The sequence below is a fragment of the Meleagris gallopavo genome, chromosome 1 (assembly GCF_000146605.3).
Source record: "Meleagris gallopavo isolate NT-WF06-2002-E0010 breed Aviagen turkey brand Nicholas breeding stock chromosome 1, Turkey_5.1, whole genome shotgun sequence".
Taxonomy (NCBI): domain Eukaryota; kingdom Metazoa; phylum Chordata; class Aves; order Galliformes; family Phasianidae; genus Meleagris; species Meleagris gallopavo.
Genome location: NC_015011.2, coordinates 29,790,981 through 29,818,194, shown reverse-complemented (window position 1 = coordinate 29,818,194; position 27,214 = coordinate 29,790,981). Strand labels below are relative to the sequence as shown.

The 27,214-nt window shown below is 38.0% G+C and overlaps 1 protein-coding gene across 4 annotated transcripts in view; it reads right to left on the bottom strand.

The window, feature by feature from the left end:
- Positions 1–541: 541 nt before the first annotated feature.
- TMEM117 (transmembrane protein 117) overlaps positions 542–27,214 on the bottom strand; it is a 192,065-nt gene continuing 165,392 nt past the window's right edge. For 2 of the 4 annotated variants that reach the window (XM_031553408.1, XM_019612791.2), the window contains 2 exons: positions 11,283–11,412; positions 542–2,559 (listed from right to left, as the gene is read on the bottom strand). In XM_031553408.1, coding sequence (XP_031409268.1) covers positions 1,919–2,559; positions 11,283–11,412 — 771 coding nt within the window. In that variant the 3' untranslated portion in view covers positions 542–1,918. Of the gene's footprint in view, positions 2,560–11,282; positions 11,413–27,214 lie in introns of those variants that run through there. The other 2 variants (XM_031553409.1, XR_002111932.2) reach the window with 2 other exon arrangements.

Below are 27,214 nucleotides of genomic sequence, written 5' to 3'. Positions count from 1 at the left end.
AGAGAAATAGGTTCATGGGGAATTTTAAGGTTGGGTTTATATTGCCCAAAACATTCAGAGAAGCATGTATCTGCAAAGTCAATCAGCTATTTCTGTAACCACTTAACATATGATCTCTCTTTTTAAATCAAGTTCTGCTTGAAAGTCAAGTATCGCTATAGTCGCCTCTTACATCGCACAGGTGGGCTCTCACAGTGTTTTACTATTACTAATTAATGGTTTGTTTTTGGTTACATAAACAGATTTATAGACAGTAGGCAAAAGCTAGTAACAGAATTATTTTTATCCACTTTTTATCCATTTTTAATGGGAAAACATTTGTTTTGATTATAAAGTGAAATTTTGCTCGATATAATAATAAATATTCCATAAGCAAAATATTTGATTTTGAGTTTACTGTCCTTTCTAGTGCCAGAAATATTTATGATTTTAAGTAGGACAGCCATGTTTAATTTTTTTTTAAACTCCAAAAGTAACATAATATGCCCCTGCCTCATAATAAACAATAGTCTAATTATATTTATTAGAATTGACTCTCAAGTGACAGTTAATAAATGCATAGTTGTATTATGCATACCAGATTCAGCATTCCAAAAACTTAAAAGCAGATAGATCAAAACAATGGAGATAAAAAAAGTCACAAAGACAAAACACAGCAAGTTAATGACAGGGAAAAAACTCAGACTTAAAAATTACTTATTATTTAGTAACTTGTAACAACAATTTATAGAATTGAATTAGAGGCAAATCACAGTCTTTCTGACGTTTTAGATACACAGTCTCTCTAATGCATATAGTTTGATCGCACAACAAAGAATTCCAACGTCTCCTTCCAAAAAGCAAAATAAATACTTCAGCACGTTTCTGATTCCACGTTATATTTGCTCATGGATAGTGAATGAAGAAAGAAAAGGGTACAAGACAACTCAAGTATTAATCTAGTTTAATTGAAACTCCTAAACATTTCTTCAGTGTGTTCAGAGTGTCTGTGTGTGGTGCATTTCTCTGGCCTGTTTCACCATACCTGCACCGAACCATACAAATACAGGATTTAATGGGCTCTGCGCCCTTTACTGTAATCACTCCATTGGCTCTTTGATGTGACATAGGTAGGGTGTGATGATGGAAAAAGTTGCTTCAGCCATGTATTTTCACCTCTGTTTCTGAAAGGTGAAGGGCAGAATTTTTAATCAAGAAGCAGTTTATCTTTAATTATGAAAAAATATAATTAGGCATTATCACCTAATTGCTGTTACTGATGGAGAAAGTCATATTTTCGTAAGTAGTGACCCATGCTGTATTATCACTCTGCTGTTTACTGCATAATGAATCTGTATTTGTGTTTGGCAGCTAGCCAGCGTAAATTAAAAGGTAATCAACATGCTTCTCTGCAGTCCGGTCATCAAAGTCACTGGCTCCACAGATGAGTAAATAACAAAGTCAAGTTGTGATGTTCTAACTGAAAATCTCCTCAAGGAATAACTGTGTTTATCTCCTCTGTTAAGACATCAAATGATTCTTAAAATAACCATATACAAAAAGCACTTCAAAACAGATCAGAATAACTGTGCTATACATCTGGTGTTGAGTTAAAAAACAGTTTAATGTCTCAAGGCACCACCATGGTAGAATTTTATACCTGCAAGTAATCATCTAATACACTACTGTACACTTAAGGTAATGTATTAATAAATAGCTTGTGCAATTTTGGGAAGCAATCTATAAAGGAATGTTAGATATACAGTAGGCACGTACTCTAATACAAATAAAAAAAAATCCTAGAAAAAGCATGCTGAGCACCGTTTGGTATAGATTGAGTTTCTTATTCTAAACACTATGTAAATCTTAACTTACAAAAGGTAAAACTGAACTCTGATAGCAACTGCTTATTTAAACTGATTTTCCTGGGTATTTGACTCTATGTTGTAGGGTTACTCTTAGGGACAGTGGACTCTGGTACTGGTTGTAAGGGGCTATCTTGTTCACTCAACTGTGCGTTCAAGTTTTCAGAAGTTAGGAGAGAAGAATTAAAAACTATTTCACTTAAGTCTGATTTTATGGATACAAGATGTGGTTCTTGAAAACTTAATGGTTCTTCTACTAACACCTGCGTATTTTCTCGTGTCATTCCCATATCTGACGGTGACTTTCGTTTCATTCTTGTGTATGATTTGTCTAAATTCTCCATGCCTTGGTCAGTTTTTTGAAATCGCCCAAAGAACCAGATGAAGAAACCAAACAAAGCAAAAGCCAGCAAACTTGGAATAAAAGCCAGGCATTTGACATCAAGGCTAGAGCCTATGTATCTGCTGTGCAAGAACATGTCTCCTTCGGCATAGGTCCGGTTGGTCAATGGGTTAGTGTTATTGGATCTCCATTCCCAAGACAACTTAGTTCTGTTAAGATCTTTCAAGCTTTCTGAGTCCTTCACGGTGTAGATCTTCTGTCCAGGACCGATATATTGACCATATTCGTGAGGTTTGTAAAATATTTGGTTCTTCCACATATTTAGATCCAAGATTAAAACAAGAAAGATAATCCCATAGTTAAACCATTTGCCTGTTTGGAAAAAAGAAACTTCTGTTATCTGGTATATCCATTTTAGAAGCAGAACACATGCATTCATATGTAAAACCAACTAAAAGCAAAAATCCTTTTGTAATAAATCTGTAAAGTAAAGTTGTAATAATATTCTCACTGTAATTAACTTTGTGCTGAATATCCCTTAGTATTTTACAGTTAGGTCTGGGCGCATAATAAAATAATTTTGTAATGCAAGCACAGAAGTATATCAATTGAATTCACATTGCAGTTTGTAGGTGATCTGCTGATTAGATAATTACATGATGTGGTACAGATCAATAAACATTAAAAACATTAATTTCAAGACTTTGAAAATATTGACATGGAGATTCTCCTTGAAAATGCTATATTTAATAGAAATATCTGTATGCGATTAATGACTGAAATGAGACTCTTCTGGGGTTTTGTAAGCATGTACATTTTAAGCACATACAGATATTGTTTAATATACCAACCATGGTATCCAAATGCTCACAGGTGAGGCAATTGGATAAGTGAAGATTTAGAGATATTACGCCCTTAAGAAAAAGTAAGAGTTGATTTTAATACTGGAAGGTTAGTCAGCTTAGCTTTCCTGTGCTATATGTAGTGAAAAACTCCTCCAAGGAGTGACTCATAGTCTTAACATTAAGTCCCTGAATACTGGAGGATATTGTGTTTATCATTTAAAACTAATCTTTTGCATGCCTCCTCTAGGCATCCAAAATATATAAAAGGTAATTTTATGCAATAGCAAAGTTATCCCTGCTTTAAGCAGAATACTGGAACAGATGACCTCCAGGCATTCCTTCTGAGCCAAATTATTCTATGAAAACACACACAAAAAATTATACTATTTTCATACTTAAGTCACCTCGTTCACTTTTAGCTGAACATATGTTAAGATCATATCTATGCAGTAGTGATTGGCACCACCCAAGAATCTAGCAAAACTACATACATCAAAGCTGTGTTACAATGGAGAATTTGCGACTGACATCACAGCATTATGTGGAAGGACATTTGTGGAGGAATGCCTCTACTGACGATGAATGAAACCATCTATGCTAGAACCATATTTAACTGTTTTTCAAGTGAAAAAGAAAATGAATGTTTGATAAAGAGTAAGTGGATTCCAGTTCCTCTGTATGTTCAAACTGAGCCATGGACCAGCATGCTCCATAAGGGTAACTCCTTGCATGTTAGAAATTGTGTTTAATAGTCCTCATCAATCTAATTTGCATTTGCACTGGAACTATAAGATAATGTTCTTTCAGTTGTGTTATTGTCACTATCCAGAAATCAAACTACACTGAACAGACCTTGCAGTGATTCCAGTTCACATAATTCCTTAATAACTCTAGTTTTTATTTTCTGGGTTTTCATCAACACTGTAATTGACCTTTTAATGAAGTAGAATACTGGTGAGAAGGTTCAACCTCTACTGCCATACCCCCAACACCTGCCTCTGACGCTGTGGGCCAGCATCATAAAAGTGGAGACATTACTTTTGGACCAGTCCTCTTACATTAAGAAACAATATCATCTATTTTGATGCAGTTTCCAGTGGATTTCTGTCCCATATTTCTTGTGTTTCTCCCCATCAGAACAATCCTAGTTTACCCACCACACATAAGCTTTCAGCAAACAGAGCCAGAATACACCTTGCATAGTGTGCTTTGATGGGCTGCTTGGGACACACATTCACTGATCAATTGGCTGCTGTCAAACAGAATACATAATGACTGACTTCTACCTGTATTTCCTCAGCTGGGCACCGACTTAGATGATTTTTTCTTACCTAATCACCTAATTTCCTTAACTAATTCCCAGCGCATAATGGGAACATAAGTATTACATAAGTATTGTTTAGATTCCTACCCTCCAAAAATATTGTTGAATCTGGCTGTGTGCTCAAAAGTTGTTTGATGATGAATGAGCATTGGAAAGAGAGAATGAGACCAATCCCCACAGAGAACATGGTCATTTAATTCTCATTTTCTTAGGAAAATGGGCTAAACACAAATGCCAGTGAAACATAAACATTAGAACCATTATCTGTTTACCTACAGATACCTATTTGGTATCTGCATTTCTGCAGAGCTCGAAGAGTTTTTTCAGAGACTGCTAGACTGTGAGAAGTGGATGACAGGAAGTGAAAAGACTCATGTTGGGCCAGGACTGCTCTTTTCCATCCGACAGATATGGCAACAGTGAAAACATGAAAGGAAAAACAGACAACTAAAAGATCAAAACAGGAAGTGTAATGAATCGGAGAAATTATTGAGATGACCTTTATCAAGGCCAAATGATACTGCTATAATCTTGATTACAAACTTCAGGTATGAATGACAAAGGGAACTTACATGTTTTAATACTGAGATGTGAGCTACCACAACTTTAGGCTTGATGGCACCCAGGGGATTTCACAGTTCTCATCTGTGATCATGTTGCCCTAAGTACGATGTGTAGAATAAACCACCTGAGCAGTAAGACTCAAGATAGCAGCCTGCTGACGGAGTCACCTAAGAAGCTAGCAGAAAATACTGAAAATGCTGGATAGAGTTTGCTAGGTGCTTGGTTTCAGGCCTCATGTAGAACCTCTCCTACACCACTGTGAATCTTCTGTGTTGGATATGTTTAAAAAAGGTTTCACCCCTCAAGTATTAGAGTACTTACCTGATATAAAAGAGATGTTCCTTTCAATTCCTTCTTGTTTTATTAGAAGTATGAAACTTGAAACTTCCTCACTTAGCCCCCAGATATGGTAAGGTAGACAGAAACACAGCCCGAAGTTTCCCTGAGTGTATCAGTTGTTTTACTGCTTGTAAATGGTGCTTGGACAATCAGCTTAGATGCAAAAACTTCACTTGAGTCATGTCCATTATGCCTAAGAGCCACCTGGTTGCCTGACATCCCTCTGTTTTCTGTTCGACCTACTCCTTTAATTTCTCACCTCTAGACTATTTTTACATTCTCTGCTTCACTGCCATGATATGTGAGTTCAATGATTTTTCCTTTGAAAATTGTTGGCACCAGAACTAAATTCTGTAACAGTCTCACTACAAACATATGAACACAACGATATCTTTCAACTCCTACTCCATATTCCCTGTAGCCAAGGGCTGTGTTAATCTCCTGTGACACAAAATAGGAGTTAGTGCTGTCTGGGTTACTTAAAGAAAGTATTTACCTTCTTCTAGAATACACTGTCCTCTGCTGTTTATCCCTCTTCCAAGATGTGTACTTTACTTAGCTGCATTAGCAGGAATGACAGACAAATAAGTCCAGTTTATTAAGCAATTCTTCTAGATGAGTGAAAAATGTATTGAAGCAGTCTGACCCAAGAGGTCAGACAGTCTCCTCTCACAAACATCTACCTAATGATAATTCCATATGACATTTCATTTTTGAGACTGAAGATACTAACCAAGCTTTAACTATATATACAAGTATGATCGCTGTACAAAAATGTATATAAAATTATTGTCTATTGCAGGTCAATTTTAGCATAATGTTGCTTATAGCAAACTTTAAATCATGTATCAAGCTCATACAGGAAATGAACTTTGTAAGTTAGGAGTCACTCCTGACCTTGCATCTTGTGATAGGCTCAAGCCTCTCATTTTGCAGAGTTGGGATAAATATACTGTAAAGTTATATTTTTTTCTTTAAAACAAACAAAACCAACCAACCAACCAAACAAAAATCCAATAAAAATCAAACCTACCAAAACAAAACAACCAAAAAAACCCATAATATAATTAATTTTACAATGTTTCAAATTCCCGATTAAAAATTGGAAGGGAAAACGGAGTCCCATGTAATGAAGTCATTTAATTTGTCTCCTAGCCAACTTCTGTAGGATCAGTACCACTACTGCTCTAGGGAGGTCTGTGCATCCAAGAATATTTGCATACACCTGGCACTGTCTAGCTCTTCTTCAATCAGACAGATTTTGCATAGACAAATTGAGTTGGAAGGATGCAGATGTCAAGACCACAAGGCCAGTCAAGTATTTCAGCAAACTGAGAACTACACCCAGACTCCTCAATGGAGTTACAATGAAGAAAATCAGGTGTCAAAACTGGGTATCATTCAGCCATGCACTACTTAAAACACACCTGGTTCACAAACAGCATTTACAGTGTTGAAGTCCTTATCTGTTACACATGACATGTGAAGGGTCACGCATTTCTGCCAGCTGAACAAAATGTTTGGGCAGTGCTCTTTTTTTTTTTTTTTTTTTAAAGAGGCTCAAAAATTCTACAAATGATTAAGCAACCAGTCCACAACATCACATACAATTGATTTACCAGGCAACTGAGGCAGGAAGATCCTGCAGGTCTAAATGCTCCCAAACAGCTTCTGATTATGGAGCATTTTTGTTTTTGTAAGTCCATTCTGTAATGGAGTAGTCATGTCCTAAAAATAGAATTCTAGTGCAGAAACCAGTCCTCAGGAGCATTTTAGAGGTCAAGAGGACATATGAAAATCCCACTTATTAAGGCTAGATTCAATTGACCACATGCTGTGCAACCACAGCCAGAGGCTTATGTAGAAAATGTTGTCTTCAGATTCTTGTCTCAGTTGCATTTTGTGTCTAAAAACACCCAGACACCTCTGTAAAACGTACAGATATCTAAGAAACATTCTTCATCTCTTCTGTCACGTCAGTGCTATTGGCTAGATACATCCGTACAGACCACTCACAGCTGAACTAAGCAGCAAATCCTCTGAGATCTTTTAATGTCTATGTGCACGGACAGCTCTGTTTTTACCTCTAACCTTTCTATTTTTGCCCTCGGGCTCCTTTAGGCATATCTGTGTAGGTGATGCTTGGCCTGGATCTAGTCATTCTTTTGGTTCAACTTCACAAGCCAGCCATACCAGGCACTTGCCAATCATGAAGGTGACAATTTCTCCTTTGGGTGGAAGAGTACGTCTAGATCAGAACTCAGAAGCACATTTACAAACAGCTAGAAAAATTTCCCTACCTGTTTTCATACCTAAACCTTAACATTCCTCATTTGGAACTTATTTGAAGCTATACAGCCAATTCCCTGTGCCATTAGATGGCACCAGCCTGGCCTCCAAGAGCCTTTCAACAATAAAAGAATCAGAAGTTACAAAATTTACTTTAAAGTATTACAAATTTCCCTGGGTATTATAGAAACTAGACTAGATTATGTATTTTCAACAGCCAGGAAGGAAAACATACACACTATAGTGAGCCATCTATCAAGGGAAATCCAGACGAGTTAAGCAAATGCAGGAATTCAAGATATTTTTGATGTTTATAGATAAAAGCACCTATCAAAACAGGATAAAAATGTTTAATACTGAGTAGATACTTGCTAGGAGTTCCTAGACGCAAAGAAATGTGGGCAAAATGAGGTACTAAATTACCAATAAAAATGAGATAGGCTTTTGATAGTAAATTTAAAATTACAGTGAAGCATATAAGCAACAGGCTGCAGATGTTAACATAACTGCCAGTTTAAAACATTCAGAAATCATAAGTCAGGCCTAAGAAAGCATGCTACTTGTTCAAACTAGCCAGGTAAGCGAAAAATGATGCACTCAATACTGCTTCATTTATCTGCTTTTTGAGACAAGGACCTATGTAGAAGCAACATTTTTTTCTCTCTGCAATCATGAGGTACATTTTTAAAAATATGAAAGTAGATGTTCTCACACAGGTGCTGAATACAGGAGAGAAGACTTCAAGATTAAACAACAACAAAAAAAAACCAATCCAAAACAAAACAAAAAAAATACGTTAGTAATCACCTATCTTAAAAGACTTACAATAAAATCAGGAGAGCTGGCAACACAGATCACATAACTGTGAACTCCTTCATCTGTATAGACCATATACCAAGTCATTAAGCACACATCAACAGAAAGGTGGTTTAATGTCATTTACTTCTCTGCATGTCCCTACACTTATAACTGATTCTTTGTGGGACCATTGCTCATTAGAGCAACTCAGCACTGAGTAGGGCTGCTCAGGGGAGTTCAGGGGCTGCTCTTGTTTGTATCAGTCAAGAGTGACCAAATACATAAAACTATGAATAACATTTGCAAGGAAAAAGATGGGAAATGATATTTCAGCTATGATTTTGTTTTCCTCTCTACTAGTAGAAATGGATTTTCAGTTTCTGGACACTGGGGCACAGATTGTAGTTTTGCAACTTGACCTTATCACAATAGCAAGTACAAAAATAAATGATATTTGGGCCCTTGTCTTTTTTTTTTCCTGCTTGTAACAAAACAAAAAAATTTACACAGTTAAGTTTAACACTGCGGATCCCATGAGTTAAACGAGGCTTAAACAAATAAGGTTTTAACAGGGCTTTACATTCCCTCCATGATCAATACTCTACCCACATGTCATCTGCCGCAGTTTCTTTCACTTTCTACCCTCATTTTAGATTTTTTTACATTCATCTTATTAAATATATATAAAGAACCAGTTTTTTCCTTCTATTAGTTCCTTGATTTAAGTAGAAAATTAGAAGAATCTACACATCAACACAAGAACTAGAGTTTGAAAATGATCCAAGATGATACCCTAACCTATCCTAAGAACTGATGGCAAGAACAGATGGTTCAAGTAAAACTTACCCAAAGGGAGGCTCCTGTGCCATGTGTTATGGCTGTTTATTAGATATCCTAAAGGGTGGTGTAGCACTGAGATAAAACAGGCACTCAGTAGACAGAGTACGTGATGTGCAGTCAAATGGATTGATTTGTCTAGTGAATCTAATAAATGGATCTTGTTAATGCTGAGCAGGGAAAAATATTCCTCAGCCCCTATTCATTAGCTCATCCTCATTAAAAGAATGCTTTCTTGCCAGAAAATCAGAAAGACCTCCAGTCCTCTCTGCAGAAGACTCTAAAATGTACAAATATCGATCTTATTTGATTTGTTTTTAAACAGCAGCACTGCTAGCAGTTGTATTTCTGATACGTAATTTATGTTCTTTGCTGTTGCTTATTCCTAGCTCTTCTCTGCTTATCAATATCCTTGACTCTTCTGCAATGCAAAACTGTTCTTCACTCTTCAGTCCCTCTTCTACCACCTATTGGTTTTCATTTACATTAATTATATCCTGAGTTCCTGTATCTAATGGCACGGCTCACCCAATCATTACTCAGTCCTTGTTCAAGCTACTGCGTGCACCCATTTCACTACTGCTCTTTATTCCATGGAATAACTGCAGGGCATCTGGACTTGGAACTGAGTCTCTACAAAGTTCTGAAAAGCAGAATTAAATCCTCTTTTCCACGAGGCCTGAATTCCATGCCTATTCATGTCAGATACTTGATTCTTATATTCCTTTTTTGCTCTCTTCTTTGTTTCCCTTTTTATCCAAGACTTTTCTCACTTCAGAGAGAAAAACATGTTCTTTGTCAGATACATATCTCTTCTCATTTTGTATCTTCTATCACTGACAATGACATCATTTACCTGTTTCAATTTGTCCTGCTCCTGATCTCAAACCATCTCATTTAGATGTACCCCAAACTCATTTCCTGTGTTCTATTGTCTATTTCCTATCGGTACTCCAACAGGGAACCTACAAACAACTTGAAAAAACCTTTCATCTCTCTATCTCTACTTTCTCCTGACCCACTTGCCTCCTTTTACTCAACAGCCTGCAGGTAACTTTTGCACTCACTTTCTTTTTTTTTTTTTCCGGTTTCCAACCTGATCACTCCAATTTCTATCATCTCTTCTGAAAATTCCTTCTCTACATTCAGCCTATCTCCAGTGAATCCCAGTTCCTCATTCTTTCTTGCTTGGCACATTTTCCTTACTTGTCTTTTGATGCCTGGTAGGCTTAGGGCTCACCTGCTAACTGTTAACCATGTCTTTGTATGATGTCTGAATACTCCTTTTGTCCCTGCTCTGCAGGAATTTCATACGGCTGAATCATTGGATGCTGTCTATATCTTATTGCTGCACACTGTCATGTGCTGTGATTATTTATATTAGCAGCTAAAGTCTTCTGTCAATTCACATTTGCATTCTTTTGCTATACAGTACTATTTATTTCTCTCTTGCCACCACATTGTTTTGCACAGCTTGAAAGTAAAAGCAAAATATTTATCTCTATTTAAACTTCCTCTCTTTTTCATTCTCTACTGTTATTCAAACACCGTTTCATAGTATGTAAGGACTGGGTACTTTTATCTGTATGTGCCATCCATTTGAATAACTGTGACTCTATTTTATTTGAAGTTATTTAACTGCCTGCTTTTGGTTAGATGAGTGATGGAAGTATGGCTGTGAGTGGCCTTTGCCAGATGAGAATGACCGAAGTTATGAAAAGACATTAGCATAAATCACAGCAAAGGCATCTGAAAGCATAAGAGATTTTAAATGAAATAAGCAGCTAATTCCCCTGGAGAGTAATTTTAGATAAAAGATTTCTGAAGCTACACTAGGTATTACTTAGTGTCACAAGAAGTTGCTGAAATCCATGACAAACAGCAGGTCTTTTTGATTTGTAAGATACAGATCCCTCATTTCCCTGAGAGGCTTATATATGGATGATATGATAGGGAGAGTTAAATGGATAGAAAAACAGCAATCATCTAAGGAGATGGGGGAGAACAAAGAAAATATGTGGTAAAGACATGTTAGCATTCATTTCCTACACAGAAGCAGTTCAACTTGTGCCTGTATCACAGTCTGTGTAGTTACATACCTGTTATATGAATGTGATACTCCTCTTTTAAGATCTTTTGGAAATAAGGTACTTTGAACTGCATGTGTGCAGATGGCAAGCCTGGAAGATTCACTTCAACATCACCCATAAAATGTGGGAACTCCCAATCCTGTTAAAAAAGAAAAGCAATAGCCTAAATATAAGATTTCACAATATATTTTGCCCTTTAGAATCATTATCAAAAGGGCATGGTTCTATTTTTAAGCCTCCCATTATCGACTTTTCCCACTATAAGTTTTATGGAACCACTTGAAATTGAATATCTTGTTTATACTAACTATTACAGTATGATTTTTACTTCAGCTCCATGTAATTACATGTTTAAAAGTTCACTTCAGAACGATAATAATGAGCCCACCGCAACGGCTGACAGCATAAAATTGTCCAAGTATATGAGCACCTGTATATTGCACTGTGTAAAAAGAATTGTTTCATGATGTAACTAATTACAGGACCCTTGCAATAAAAGTTACAACTTCTGTTCCTAATCTGGCAAAGAGTTTACAGGTAAGAGATTGGCAGAGAAGGTCTGTCCCCTCAAGTCGTTCATACTTGCAACTCACTCAACTTATGGGGTGTTTTCAGCATCTGCTCATAATATGTCTAAATAAACATTCTCTGCAACTGAAGATCCTTCAGCATAATCTGCCTGAATCAATCCAAGCAGTTTTCTCTGCTGATATATTTCAGCTGACAAAGTAATGCTGGAAATGTGGAAGCTCTTACCTATTATTATGCATATTTTGTGGCATGTGATAACTCAGCTGAGGAGGAGCTGCATTTAGAGGAATTTTTCATTTGGTTATCTGTACCCACCACTGATCACTTGAAAATGGGTATAATAGCATGGCTCATTACAGACAAAACTTAAAAGTCCAGCAATATTGCTGGAATCAGTATAATTACTGCTGTGTGGTTATCCAGTGTGCTGTAGGCTGTTAAAAACATACTGGCCCTGTTCCCATACATGCACCTGGATTTGTATCCCACAGTTAGTGCAACCCACGCTTGAGTTACTGACAGTAAGAAAAAGGAATCTGAAATGGAAGGAGCTCTGTAAATAGCTCCTGCTTCCTTTGCATATGATTTAACATGCAAGAGCTGCTGAACAGCTCCAACATTCTCAACGGTGGAAGGGAAACGAAAGAGTGGGTTTACCAGCAGGGAATTTATCATGGCCCAAACACTAACAGAGGCCAGTTTGTGCTAACATACTCTGATACTGAGCTAAACAAATTAACATGAGTATACTTGAGAAGAAGCTAGGAGAACCGCTGTACCTGGTTCTCAGTGTCTAGAGTCATAGAGAAAGTGCCAATTTACAGATGCAGAAGATAAGAGAAAATAAGGATGCTCTCATCTTCCCTTATCACAAATGCAAAGCACGCTCTTCTGGTCATCAGGTATGGTAATAGCAGCCCAGCTGCACGATCCCTTATGCTGCATCTGCAAACATCCCCTTAGATTTGGGAGACATTCACTAAGTGCCGAAAGATTAATATTTATTATAAAATATTAATATTTTATGGATGTGCACCCTCAGTTCATGGTATCTAATACATATTTCTGGACTCATATCTCAGGGTAACTCAAACATATTCTCACCCAGGAAAAAATAGGAATAAATAGGGAGAAAAAAAAACATTACATATTCTTGAAGAAAACACAAATGGGAACCAGAAATAATTAAGCACACAATTACAAATCTGGCCTCCTGCTCTTGCCTTGCCCCTGTGCTCCTACTGCTTTTTACTGAATTTCAGATAAAATTCCATTAGACACAATTTTGTAATGGACTGTGTTTTTGCACCCATATTTTGTTGATGACAATAACAATCAGTGGCTAGAATGTCAACTCTGCCAAATTTGGAATATACCAAATTATTTGTTTTGGCAAACCATTACTGAATCTGGAAAACATTTCCTAAAACAAATGAAAACAGAGATCCAACCCCAACAGCTTGCTCCTATTTACATTATAAAAAGAAGGTGATTGGAAAGCCCATTAGAAAAATACATATTTGATACTCCCTATTACAGGTACCTTTCACATGGTACAGTAGTTCACATTTTCTATATATATACACTTCATACTGTGCAAATCACGCTGGAATTGTCATGACCTCTGTTATCCTGTAGCCCCATAATATGTGGTTTCCATTGGTGATGACAGCCCCACAGCTTTGCAGCTTCAGTGCAGAGAGGTACAGGTGTGGGTGATAAAGATGGACACTGGCATTGGAGACCCCATGGTTATGTACAACTGACCTTGTATGCTAAAGAAATCCAGATCTGGATCTGGAGAAAGCTGCATTTAAGTGTGAAAACAAAGAAATAGCATCTAACACACTTCACGGAACTTCAGGAACTGTGTATGGTAAATTTTGTCATAACCTGGATCTTCAGACCAGTGAAGAAAAAGCAAGGTCTAAAATCGTATTAGCAAGCATAAAATGACTCCAAGTGGATCCTAGAGTGAGGAAAAATAAACCATTAACACAAAAATCATATCCATCCCAGGGAAAGGCTCCAGATGTCAGTGACATGCTGGAATGCTCCCCGACCCCCCACCAGCCTGAAAGCACTGACCTCAGGGCCTGCAGGAGCAACAGATGGTGAACAAAGCACCGTGAAAAGTGGTAGAAACTAAGAAGTGTGTGCATATAACAATTTTAACGTTAGTACTGCACCTGAAACATTTTTTGTAAGAATTAGAAGTCAACTAATAATAGTTATTGGATTACATTGTTAAAATTTAAAGGATGCTACTAATAAAATCTTGGCCATATCTAGAAGGTATGCTTCTTCTATGGCCATAAATAAAGTTTGAGTGTAAAACCTCTCACAGACTGATTATAAAACCCTCTCAAAATAAATCTAGTGGAAACAAAGAAATGAAATGTAAAATAACAATAATAAATAAAACTCAAGAAAATGTATCTGAAAGTAATATTAAAAACAACAACAAAAGCAATTAAAATAATGAGGTACACCTACTGACTTCCATGAAGGTCACTACAGCCACAGCACTCAGAAGAATGAAGATTCAGTTTACTAAATCAAATGGCCTTTGAAGCTCTATCTGGCTCATAGATTTGGTAAGTAAGAATGCATATATGTCACCTGCAAACATGAGTGCATTATTATTGAGGAGAAAAGCTGATGACTATCAACTTTCTCAGCAAATGTCAGTATCAGATTGACAAATCCAAACTAACAAAGCATTTTGTTGTCTTGACTCCAAGAAACTGTTGTCCAAAGTCTTCTTCTGCTATTATTTTTTAATTTCTTCTTCACTAACCAACAAAAGACAACTTAACTAGAATAAACCCAGAAAAACAGTTTTCTAAGAAATTCCAGATGCCTGGTGGGAATCATCCGCACCATTTCCTAATAGGTACACTAACAGCTCAAACATGCAAATCCAAAATCTAAATGCTTCCCCCCTTGAAATACAGCTTAGTGTATGTCATGCCTTTGCACACGGTATTTTCTATCCATGGGATCTGATTTCTGTCTGGGCTACCAATCTGTGCTCACCTGTGGGACATGATTGACATATTCCATGTTCTTTAAGTTCTCAGCGCATAATTAAATGAAATTTACTTGATCAGCTTTAGTCCTCACCAATGAGGTGTCTGTATTTTGCTGTATCTATGATCTTATTGGAAACTGTGCCCAAAATACCTCATTTAGACCGTATCTCCACTTGCATTGCTTGAAAAATAAATCTGTGTAGACATACTGGTAACTCACATTTGTCCCTCTCATATTGCATGAACTACATGTTTCTCTCACTCTTTCTTTAAATTTGTCAGCCTCAGGTTTCTCAGATTCACCTACTTCTGCATTTTCTAACCTGGAAGCCTGCAGAATACCTCTATGCAGTCTGTGAAGAAAAAGCCAACCCAGCACCACGAGACTTAAATCAGCTGTACAGAGGTCTCCAGCCTCACTGGCAAGTTTTGTGGGATGTGCAAATCAAATGAGGTTATTACCTCATTTCACTCTGCAGTCATGAGGAAAGGACAGCCAGAGGATAAATTTAAGATCACCGAGGTGTTCATCCTAGTGCTGCAGTGGGCAAAGAGAGCACCTCTGATTTCCATCACCTACTTCATTAAATCCACAAGCACAGCAATAAAAACAGATGCTGCAAAGAAGGAGGCCATGATATTTTGATTTTCTTCCCTTTGCTTCCAGTTCTCCAAGACAAACAAATGCATACACTCTCTGCCACAATGCCAGGTACTGGTTTAAGGTACTGCAGTGCAACTGGAGGCACTGACTTGGTATCTCTTCAAGTAAAGATATAATAGCAACGGCAGCTGAGCATCAGAGCCACAATTTTGAGAAAATCTGGCCATTCTCTGCCATCATCTGGGAAAAATAAATGGCAGGAGAAGCTCTATTCTGGCCCCCAGTACCTCATGCTTCATACACACGATTCCACGTTCCTCGGCATCCAGCACTTCTCCACCCAAGGGAAACTGCAGCAGAGAAGGTGGGGCTGGAATTAAAAGCTGATAATGATTAATGGCAGCCAAATGTGCCACGCTTTCATCTTGCCTCTGTGTAGCTCAGAGGATAATCGGTACACAGTAACTACAACATAATGCTAAAATAATATAAACACTGTTCAGATGTAATCATGAAAGAGGACAAATGCACACTGAGTATTTCTGCTTTAAGTAGCAAAGATATGTGCTGTAATGATATGTGTGTACCAGGAACACATTGCTTTAAACCCTTTTGAATAAATAAACAAAAAACAGAGGGAAAGAATGCAGGAAATGCACATATGAATGTACATATTTGTGTTTGTTCCAGAAACTGCCAATAGCAATTTTTATTTAATTCATAAAAATCCTTTTAACTTATCAGTTTGTAGGCTTTATGTTTTCAGGTATCTTTGCATCTCTTAGACAGCTTTGTTTCAGCTCTCAGAGCGTGGTAAGACAGGCAGATAGAGGAGATTTAGTGACAAGCAATGTCTATAAATTTTTGCAAATGTTTGAAGTAAGAAATGAGCAGCTGGAATTCAGAGACAAAGGCCCAAATCCTCTGTGGTTATCTCTAACTTCATTTGGAGCTGCAGCTCACAGTGATCTCTGCAGCTGTGGGCTGCTAAAACACAAACACAATTTTAATATTTCACTCCAATATACGTAACAAGTCAGCAGCCACAACCAGAACTCACTGTTATGCCTATGGTATCAAATTTACAGCTGAGTTTCTGGCCTCCTGCTCTTTGCAAATGTCTTATTTTACTAGGAAGGAAGTTTGATAGACATTGCAGTTTTCAGCCTTCACTAAACCAAGAATACCCAGCTACTCTTAGCCTTGCCTGCATGTATGCTTGTATGGCTTTAGTGAGGCTACTTATCACTCAAAATGAAGCCTGACAAATTATTATTCAGAGGACTTGGAGGTCCATGTTGGTTCTATCAGTGCTAATCTAGTCACAGTTTTCAAGGGCAGAAAGTGTTATCTGATCTGTTCACCTGTTTACGCTTCACCTGCTTGAATTGTTATTGGCAATAACAATCATAAAACTCCACTAGGAGCCGTGGCATGAAGTCCCTAATTGCATACGTAGCTACATCTTTCATCACTTAGCTGTGAAGAATACAAAATACAGAAAATCCACTCTAACACTCGAATAACTGCCTCAGTATTGAAACACCCTCTCAGAAAACACGCTGGAGAATTGTTTTACTTCTGCCCTGAATTTCTCTAATTACTGCTTCCAAACTGTGCATTCCAATAGAAAGGTATTTCTGCAGCATACTGCAAGGCAAGAATGTACCCACAACTTTGTTGTTATTCTCCATCACTGTTACACTCCTGTCCTCCTCAGTCTTTGCCTTCTACAAGTGGCCTTTCTCTACAACCACCACTACAACCCTTGCTTATTTCTCAATTATCTGAGAAGATATTAGTAGGACAGCAGCAACTATCTCATTGTGAGTCAAAGCAGCAACTGAGCCTCCCTTCATTTTTTGTGCTTGGACTTGAATGACCCCTTTCAATAAAAGATCATTAGAGTAATTCAGTCTACTGTCCATTTCTGCTCATTTAAAAGAAAAAAATCCCCATGCCCTCCAGATCTCAAACAAGCTCTATGTCTCTGCACTTTGATTTTACATATTAATACATTTTGAACAAAGCCAAAGCCATGTATGCACATGTTCTCAAAACAGTGCTAGTTGTTAATAAAATGTCAGAGCTGGTCTTCCACTTTTCTTGAGCTAGCTCAAAGCAATCTCAAAATTTCAGACTGCCTAAAACAAGAAATGCCTACATTTCCCTGAAAGACCTGTAGCCATGCCTATCTGCACTGGCAGATGACTGTTCTGTGACAGACAGCACTCCCTCTCTCTTTCCCCTGTGTCTATAACTCAAATATCACCCTCTGTTTGCTCCTCACAACCTGGTTATGCCTTCATATTGTAGATGTTTTGTGCATAACGTATTATAGATATGACAATTCCTATCAAACCCCACAGCTAGAATTCTTATTGAGGCTCTCATCACTTGCTATCATCATTCAGCATTCTTTTTCCTCTGGACTTGACGAGTGCAGTTCTCCACTGATAGAGGAATCCTGCCACAGAGACCATTTTTCTAGTCTGTTTCTTTTGCCACGTCATTCTTCTTTGATCAGATAACATATAGGCTACTTCTTTTCACATTCAAATCCCTTTACATCTTTCACAACTCTTGGTACAGACCCTTTATCTGACATCTGCTTCTTCTATCAGTTTATATGGAAGTTCAAGCTATGATTCTTTTTGCTATTTAAAGAAATTTTCTTCTCTGTGGTTCTTTATCAGCTGCAGAGTTTTCTCCTCTATGACTCCTTGCTCCCTATGAGAAAACATGAGGATGTTGTGCATTAGGCATCCAGGATTACCTGTCATCTTGACAAATGATGTCACTACTGCTTACACACGTCTCTCTATGCAGATATAACTCGACTTTTCTTTGACCACAAAATGCTCTAGGATCAGAGTTGTGTTTTGGTTTGAAAATCAGCTAGCAACATAGTGCCCTGCCTTAAGTGACAATTACTAGTTACTCAGTAGGACAAGTATTGCTAGTAGTGCAGAGAATTAATGGTTATCAATTCTTTCTGTTACATTAGAAAAAAAACACGTGTTTGATAACCAGCCAGTGCACAAGGAAGGATGGATACACGATCTCACATTTTCAGACAATCTGTCTGTAGTCACCAGGAATAGCCTAGTCCCTCTTTCCCTCTAAGGACAAAGACTGTTCTTCCTCGTGGCTTCACTTCAAGTTTTCGATACTCACAAGAGTCATAGAATCACAGAATTGCAGGGGTTGGAAGGGACCTCTAGAAATCAAGTTCAACTCCCTCACTAAGGCAGGTTTCCCATAGGTTGCACAGGTAGGGGTCCAGATGGCTCTTGAATGTCTCCATAGGAGGAGACTCCACAACCTCTCTGGGCAACCTGTTCCGGTGCTCTATCACCTTCCCTGTAAAGAAGTCCTGCATATTTGTGTGGAACTTCCAATGTTCCAGTTTTAAGCTACTGCTCCTCATCTGACTACTGCACACTATTGAAAAGTCTGGCCTCATACAATTGCCTCCCGCACTGCAGATACTTATAAACATTAACCAGATTCCATCTCAGTCTTCTCTAGGTTGAACAGACCCAACTCCCTCAGTCTTTAAGGAGGAATCTAGGAAGAGCAAGGTGAAGCAACCTTTTCCTTGCCAGGGGTGATGTAGACATCAGTGAGCACAGCCTCTGTGCACACCCAGGATGTCCTAGGAAGATGTCCACCAACATTTCCACCAGGCAAATACAAGGTCAGGGACACCGTTACACTCACCTTTGTAATTCCCACTTGCCAGTTGCCGATCTATTCACAATTGCTGAAAATACTAATTAAAAAAAGTTGCTCATAAGTAAATGTTCTGTTTTGAGTCTGCGTTTCTCCAAATTTTTTAAGCCTTTATTTTTGCTTTACTGTCTTACTCATGTCTAGCCTTGGTTAAAACAAATATCTGTCAATTCTTCTGGATAAGAAACACCAGTGAGAGCTTTTCTAGTTAATTTTTGGGTTGGATAAGCTGCTAAATAAAGGAGTAATTTTCCAGTACTGTGTATGTGTAAGAAACAAAGAAATTAGTTCCTACAAAGCACCTGTGTTTTGTTTCCTATGCAAAACTTCCCCAAGACACTAGTAAGTTAGCCAAGTTGGCCATAATGACTTCTAACTACTTCAGTGACGCATTTCATGAAAACCATTTCTATGGTGAATATGAACTAACATATACTTTCTGATTTCCTAAGACTCCAGCTTGCTGTCAAGGGAAATCAATTATGACAGAGCAATTAATCTTTCTGGTATCCTTGAAGTCTGACTATGATTTGGAGAATAAAAATAAAACTTAAATATATTGCTTTGAAATCACCTCCAACAATATGAGTATCTATGCCACACATACCCTTGCATTGTGTTGAGCAATAATACAACATCTAGAGCATTTCAGGATTTGCAAAAAGTGCTAATGCCATTTGTAACTCTTTGAGAATGGTAAGCTATATTTAGAGCTCTAAATAATTTCGCATTGAGGCTGCTATCTCCAGTTAATTTTAGCTGTATTAAAATATATATCACCCTTTTTTCTTTTTTTCTTTCCAAATACTCACATACATAAATTTCCTTGTTGCTTGATATACAAATAAAAAATGTTTTCTAGTGTTGTCTAAATCCAAGAAGATAGATTTGCAGTAAAATACCTGAGCAGATATTTTCCTTGCTATGAGCTTTGCAACATAAAAAATGATGCTATAGAAACAAAGGATATCACGACCAAGAGTATTATATGTTATGCTATTACATGTTGCTCACTGTACATGGAAGGTAAATCAGCTGCTTTAACATTAGGAATGGGTGACTGAAGAGCTGTTCTGTCTTGGACAAAACTCCTTCAGCTCATACATGCTCTGAAGAATTTTGCTATCATATGCTCTGAGAAAATTTGGGGCTAGTTGCAAACAACAGTATAAGCTTGCCTTCATGGTACTACGCACATTCTAGGATCAAGTTTGAAGTGACATTTTTAGACCAATGGTCTCAGTTTGAAAACCATCATCCAGCTGGTTTTTGGTTTATCTGTAACTGTAAATAACATGTGCTTGTTCAGGGTTCAACTTGCAGTAAACAGTAGAGAAATAGCAACATTCAATTTCAATTGAAAAAAAGAAATAGGATTATTTTTTGCATTTCATAGAATCATAGAATGGGTTGGGTTGAAAAGAATCTTAAAGATCATCCAGTTCCAATCCCTGCTGTGGGCAGGGTTGCCATCCACCAGATCAGGCTGCCCTGGGCCCCATCCAACCTGGCCTTGAAAGCTTCCAGGGAAGAAGCATCCACAGCCTCTCTTACAGAAATTTAGAAGGCCAGATATACACAGAATGCACAGAAAAATGTGTTTAAATTTGGGTTTTACAAAAAAGTCAGTGCAAATTTCTTATTCCTTTTCTTTTAAAAAGAAATCCAAATAGTAATAAGTCTCTTCCAAAATTATTCTTATCCTCATAAATTTGCTAATTAAAAATACTGGTTTTAGTACGTAAGCGAAGAAAAAGACAACTGCGCAGGTATTGATAGAAGAAACACTTACTTTCCAAAACTTGGTTACCTGCAACTGAAGTTTTAGTTTCAGGAACAACAGTAATATAAAATACATCTGGCATCTAGTTTTCCCAGCTCCTTCTCTTTTTTATTTTTCTTTCTTTTCTTTTAATTTTACTTGAAGCTAAAATTTTCTGTGTCCTGAGTTCTAGCTAATAGGATTACCAGCAGCATACTGTACTTGCTAATGAGTTGCCTTCATCTGCTGAAGACAACACATTAACATATTGCATTCCTGAAGTCCTCCTCCACACTCCCTCTAAACCCCCATTTTAGCTTTCAAGGCTGTGGTCATTAGGCACATCTGTTCCACAAGTTGGGAACTAGCATAGAGGTCTTACAATCACTCATATTTGGTGGTTCTGATCTTCCAGCTGAATTATGCTCCAGGAATTTCAGCTGAGTCTCACTCCATGGATCACTCCAGGCTTATCCACACACACTACGAAGTAGACATCCTTTATTGCCATAAAGGTCCTTTTCAGAATATATAAGCCCAAATTGTCAATGATGTCTGGTCTAATGACCTCTGAATACCTTTTCTGTCTTTTCATTCATATACCTACATTTTTCCATTGACTGTAATAATTCTAGTAATCATATGAGACACTTCCTCTTGTCTCCCACTGCAGACCTAAAAGATAAACAGCAGAATGCACATGGAGCTGCTCTGGTACATCCTCATCAAATGCAAGCATCTGCCTTGGCCACCTGAAATTACAACTCAGCACAAGCCACTACATATTTCAATGGGATGTAAATGGAATGGCCCAGCCTTCTGATACAAACGGACTGGAAAATTTAGCAGAAAGTATAAATCCATGAAAACAAAACAGCGCTTAACTGCACTGTTGTGTACAGACTCAGACCAGTGCATGAGATACAAACTGCCAAATTCTGTCACAACAGACCCAGGAAAAAGATATATTTGATCACAGAACTAAAATTGTTCTCTGTACTTTCTTCTGTTTTCCTCACCTACTCTGTGACCAGAGTACCCATGCAGATTCCTCAGCCAGCAACAGACATTTTGGATGACATTGCCTGGAGATGAAGGGGTGAAGCAAAGAGGTACTGCTCTGTGGAAATGTCTTGCCCCATGGAAACAAATCTTTCAGAGCAATGGTGATTGCCTGTCAGTCTTCTTTCAAGCATTTCAAAGAAATGTCAATGTATTCCATTGGTGATGTTCTGCTTGAAAAGTCACATAAATAGAAGGAGCCATGGACAGATTGCCAGAATGTTTTTCCAGGAGGCTAGTTGCAGAATTAAGCTAAATTTACTGGACTGGACTCTATCCACATGTGTGTCTGATAAACTGAGCCAGCTCAGATTGCTTAGCAGTTTGCAATGTCAGAGGGTTCTCTACCCTATAATGTGTCTCAGAGACTGATCTCCTGAGCAGAACATGGGTGTTCCTAGTTACACATCTAGTTAAGGAGAAAAAGATATCCAGCTCTGAGGCATCCTCAATCTAACACTAGAAGGTCTGAAAGTTAAAATGGGAGGTTTTGAGACTGGCAGCGCTCCTACATCAGACAGCTTCTAGTGAGTATAGAACTTGCCACTGGAACAAGACCTCAAAATGATGTGCAATGCATTTTCAGAAGTGAATTCTGTTACTCTATTACATTAGGTTGTTTCCTACATTATGATACATTCTTTAATTACAAGACAATTTAATGAATCAGACAAAAACATGCTCTTCTTCAACATGCATGAGAAAAATTACAGGAAAAACCATTTGCTAAGAATCACGATAAGATCTTTGTCATAAGATATCCTTATTTCATTTTATTCTCCATCACTGACTAAACAGATTTTGAGGGGAAAAAAAAGAAAACAATAGTCTCCCTACAGAAGTACAGGTCTACCACTTTTATTATTTTCACTAATAGGCTACAAAAAAATAGTGAGTTACTTGGATTAACTGCATATCCCATATAGACCATGGTATTACATTAGTCATTCACTGCAGTTCAGTTACATGAAACATCCTCTCATTACAGAGAATGGATGTGACATCATAGTTGCAGAAATTATTTAGTTGAGCTCTCACCTTCCAATTTACCCTTGGCAAAAATTCATTCCTTTTCTTATCCCCTGGGGAAATGGTTATAGTAGAATAATAGAATCATTGAATCATTAAGATTGGGAAAGACCTCTAAGATCATCTAGTCAGCCCATCACCACCATGCCCACTAAACCATACCTCTCAGTGCCACAACCACACATTTCTTGAACACCTTCAGGGATGGTGGTGCCGTCACTTTCCTGGGCACCTTGTTCCAATAACTGACCTTTCCTCCAGAGAAGAATATTTTCCTAATACTCAACCTCAACCTCCCTTGGTGTAACACAAGGCTACTACCTCCCATCCTGAATCTACTTACCTGGAAGGTCAACCCCCACTTCGACATAGCCTCCTTTCAGGCAGTGTAAGAGGTTTCTCCTAAGCCTCCTCTTCTCCAGACTAAACAATCCCAGTTCCCTCAGCCACTCTCCACAAGTTCTGTATTCTAGAAACTTCACAGTTTTGTTGGCCTTCTCTGGATAAGCTCTAGGGTCTCAATGTCTTTCCTCTAGTGAGGGGCCCAAAACTGAACACAGTACTTGAGGTACAGACTTATCAGTGCTGAGTATAGGGGGATGATTACTTCCCTATTCCTGCTGTCTATACCATCACTTATAAAAGCTAGGATGCCACTGGCTTACTTGGCCATGTGGGCACACTGCTGGCTTATAATGAGTATCATAGAATCCTTTCAACTTGGGATATTCTATAATATTTTATGATTCTAAGAAAGACCCGATTTTCATGCACCCATGCTGTCTAGGCCTGATTCCCCCATCCAACATTCCATGTGATCACATCCAAGATGATCTGCTCCATAACCTTCTCTAGCGCTGAGATCAGACTGACAGGCCTGTAGTTCCCATATAATCCTTACTACTCTTCTTACAGACTACCATCATATTAGCAAGTCTCCAGTCATCTGAGACCTCTCCAGTTGACCAGGATTGCTGATAGATGAAGGAAACTGGCTTGGCTATCACCTCCACCAGCTCCCTCAGCATCCTCAGGTGGATCCCATCTAGCCCCATAGACTTGTGGCAGTGCAGGCAGAATATCTAATCTCTAATTGTTTCCACCTGTATCGTAGGAGGTTGATTCTGCTCCCCATCCCTGTCTTCCCTATCTTCCCTGAAGATAACTGATTTGTCTATTAAAGACAGAAGCAAAGAAGATATTGAGTACCTCAGCCTTCTCCTCATCTTTGGTGGTGATGTTCCCCGCTGCATCCAAGAAAGAATGGCCCTCTTTTTGTTGTTAATGCATTTGTAAAAACACTTTTTGTTACCTTTTACAATAATGGGCTGCTTAACCTAGCAACATCCTTGTACTCTTCTTGAGTTGTCTGTCCCTTCTTCCAAAGTAATATCTTCTGTACATTACAAGTGTATAAATTACATGCCTCAAGGAATGAACAAAATCATAAATCCAAAAATATAGCCTCAAATGTGAATAAAAATTAGGGAAGATAACTCTTTTCTGCAGTCTCCTCTCTGACCCCAATGCAAAAACTCACTGCCTGACTGTGAGAGAGAAAAAACGCAATTTCAGCTTTTTAGACCAGAGTGATATATCTACCTCTGCCAACTGTATGCAGAAAACATGAACTTCATCCTAAAAGGTTTTCAATGTTTAGAAATCTCCTGGGAGAACTTGTCAAAAACACAGTGAACCAACTTCTAATTGCACTAACTCATCCTGCTCTTGACAAACACAACAGTTTGGTTTGAATTTCAAAACTACTCCCGTCAAAATCCTTGGGAGCAGAGAGAATGTTGTTAAGGTGTCTTTTTGAACCTCAAAGACAAAATCAGGTTGGTGGTGTGCCTTGAATGAATTAAAACGTTCTCTTAGTGAGATGTGAATCCAAATATAGCAACTATGCTGATCACAAGGAAATGCTGAATTACTGCTTTAAAAAAGATGAAACAGGGTGGACAACCTCAAAAGCTATGAAAATTCAGTGGAGATAAGACAGCATATTTACAGCACTTGGCAGAAGCTTATCCAAACTACCAGAGCCTTCTGAAGGAAGCCCTCCTGCGACCCTCCTAGTCACTCTTTACTTTTGCTCTGCAAGTAATCCCTTTTACACCTCACTGCCAATGCTCTCTTTGGAAGACCACTCGCCTACTCCTTTCACAGTTCATTTCCTTTGGGGTCAACTCAAGTGCCCATGAGATCTCTTCCAACATCTGTTGTTTCAGAAATTTACTTCTTTCATCTACCCACATGACCTTTGCTACTAAAAACAGTACGTACATGCTTTTCCTCTCTGTATTTTCTTCCTTAACTTTCTCCTTAGCATCTATCGACAAGTAGACTTAAATGAACCCTTCAGATTTTTAATTTTGAGGGCTTTCCTGGCAGAAGTTTAGAAAAACTACATACTGCCCTCTCTCAGATGCAGTATGCTGTGTGTATGCAAATGCAGGACTTCCAAATTTACAAGTGTGACTCCAAAACTTGCAATGACTGGCACCAATGAATCACAGGAGCCACGTAACAACAGCTGAGTGATTACTCTCTCAGTGTGATTAATAGACCAGATGGGTTTTAAAGCAAAGTTCTGCATGTGTACATATGTAGAGGAGAGATAGATGCATGTGTTTTTTGGAAAGTTCTTTTTAGCCAATCAAAGCCACATAATGCAGATATTTACTGAGACTTTCTGCATAGGAAAATATAAAATTCAAGCATTATTTTCAATTGTTTAAGGAAATGCTAAATCAATTTTCTCATCAGAGGGGATGTTTTAGAGCAATTCACCAAGTCAAGATAATGAATGAGCTGTTCTTTCACAGTATTCCTCAAGGAGGAATTATCCCAAATGATATGGTTACTTCATATGAACATTTGTAAAGGGACAATCATTATGTGAATTACATATTTTAAATCATTTATTACAACTTACAGTTTATAACAGTACTTTTATCTTTTTTTCATTCAGCAATAAAAAAGGCATCATTTATAATTCTCCTGGCCTGCCTACAGAACAAATGTCTGCTAGTGAAGTTGCTGTGCTCATTCAAACATACAATTATACATTGGAGGGTCCTGGGCAATCTATATTAACTAAAATAATAAATTGATTAAAAATGCTCACTTACATGTAGCAGTTTAGGTATCAGAAACACATTACAAAATGTATTTGGGGTGACAAGGGTGTTCACCTACAATAATATTAACTACCATTTGACAGACATTGGACAGGCACTTGCAATACTACACTCTTAGAGTCCACACAGTAGTACTCTTGCTGTCATGTTTTTAAAGGAAAACACAGACTGCTTTTGTTTCCTCGGGCTCAGAATACTCTTACTGAGGTTTACCCAGTTTGACTGTACAACATGTGGCTAAAAAGTATGCAAGTATAAATGAAATATGAACACAGTCAATTGTAACAAGTGTTACTACAATTTCAAATGTCTATATGAACAGAGGTGGAGAGGTGCAATTCAAGAGAGCACCTTAGAACCACACTGTAGGTTATTATTACAGCAAAGTACTATTTAGGAATTAGAGACTACTGGGCTATTGGTCTGTATCAGCATGCCTGGCAGCAGAGCTTGGCCAAATGTTCTGCTCTGACCTAAAAGCAATTTCACTGCTTTCTACAAGCAAAAATTAAAAAGCTGAGGTATTAAAATAACATTTGCTGATGTCTTTTGGCAGAGACCCTGCTAACAGATCCTGCAGATGCTGAGAGGATCTGAAAGCTCCATCTGATAGACTTCCCCCTGCAAACCACAGATATCCAGAAAAGACAGAATCCCCTGATGTGGGCTACAAAAACACTGACCAGAACAGACTGCTTTTAATCAAAGCTCACGTGAGACTTATAGAAGATAAGAAGCTCCTACAGCAAAAGAAACTACTCCCCAGCAATCACAAAGAATGACTACATCTCCCCTAAGAAACTCACCTAACAGCTTCCATGAAATGGGTAGGAATTATTGTTTTCCCTACCTATTTTATCCACATTTCCCAATTTCTCTAAGTCATCCTGCAGCCAGCTCCAATCTTCTTGCTTTAACTGCTGGGTCACAATGTGAGGATAATGTCACTCTGTAACTCTGGTATATTTTGCAGCAACAATTTAAACAATGGGCAGATTGGATGGGGCCCTGGGCAGCCTGGTCTAGTATTAAATGTGGAG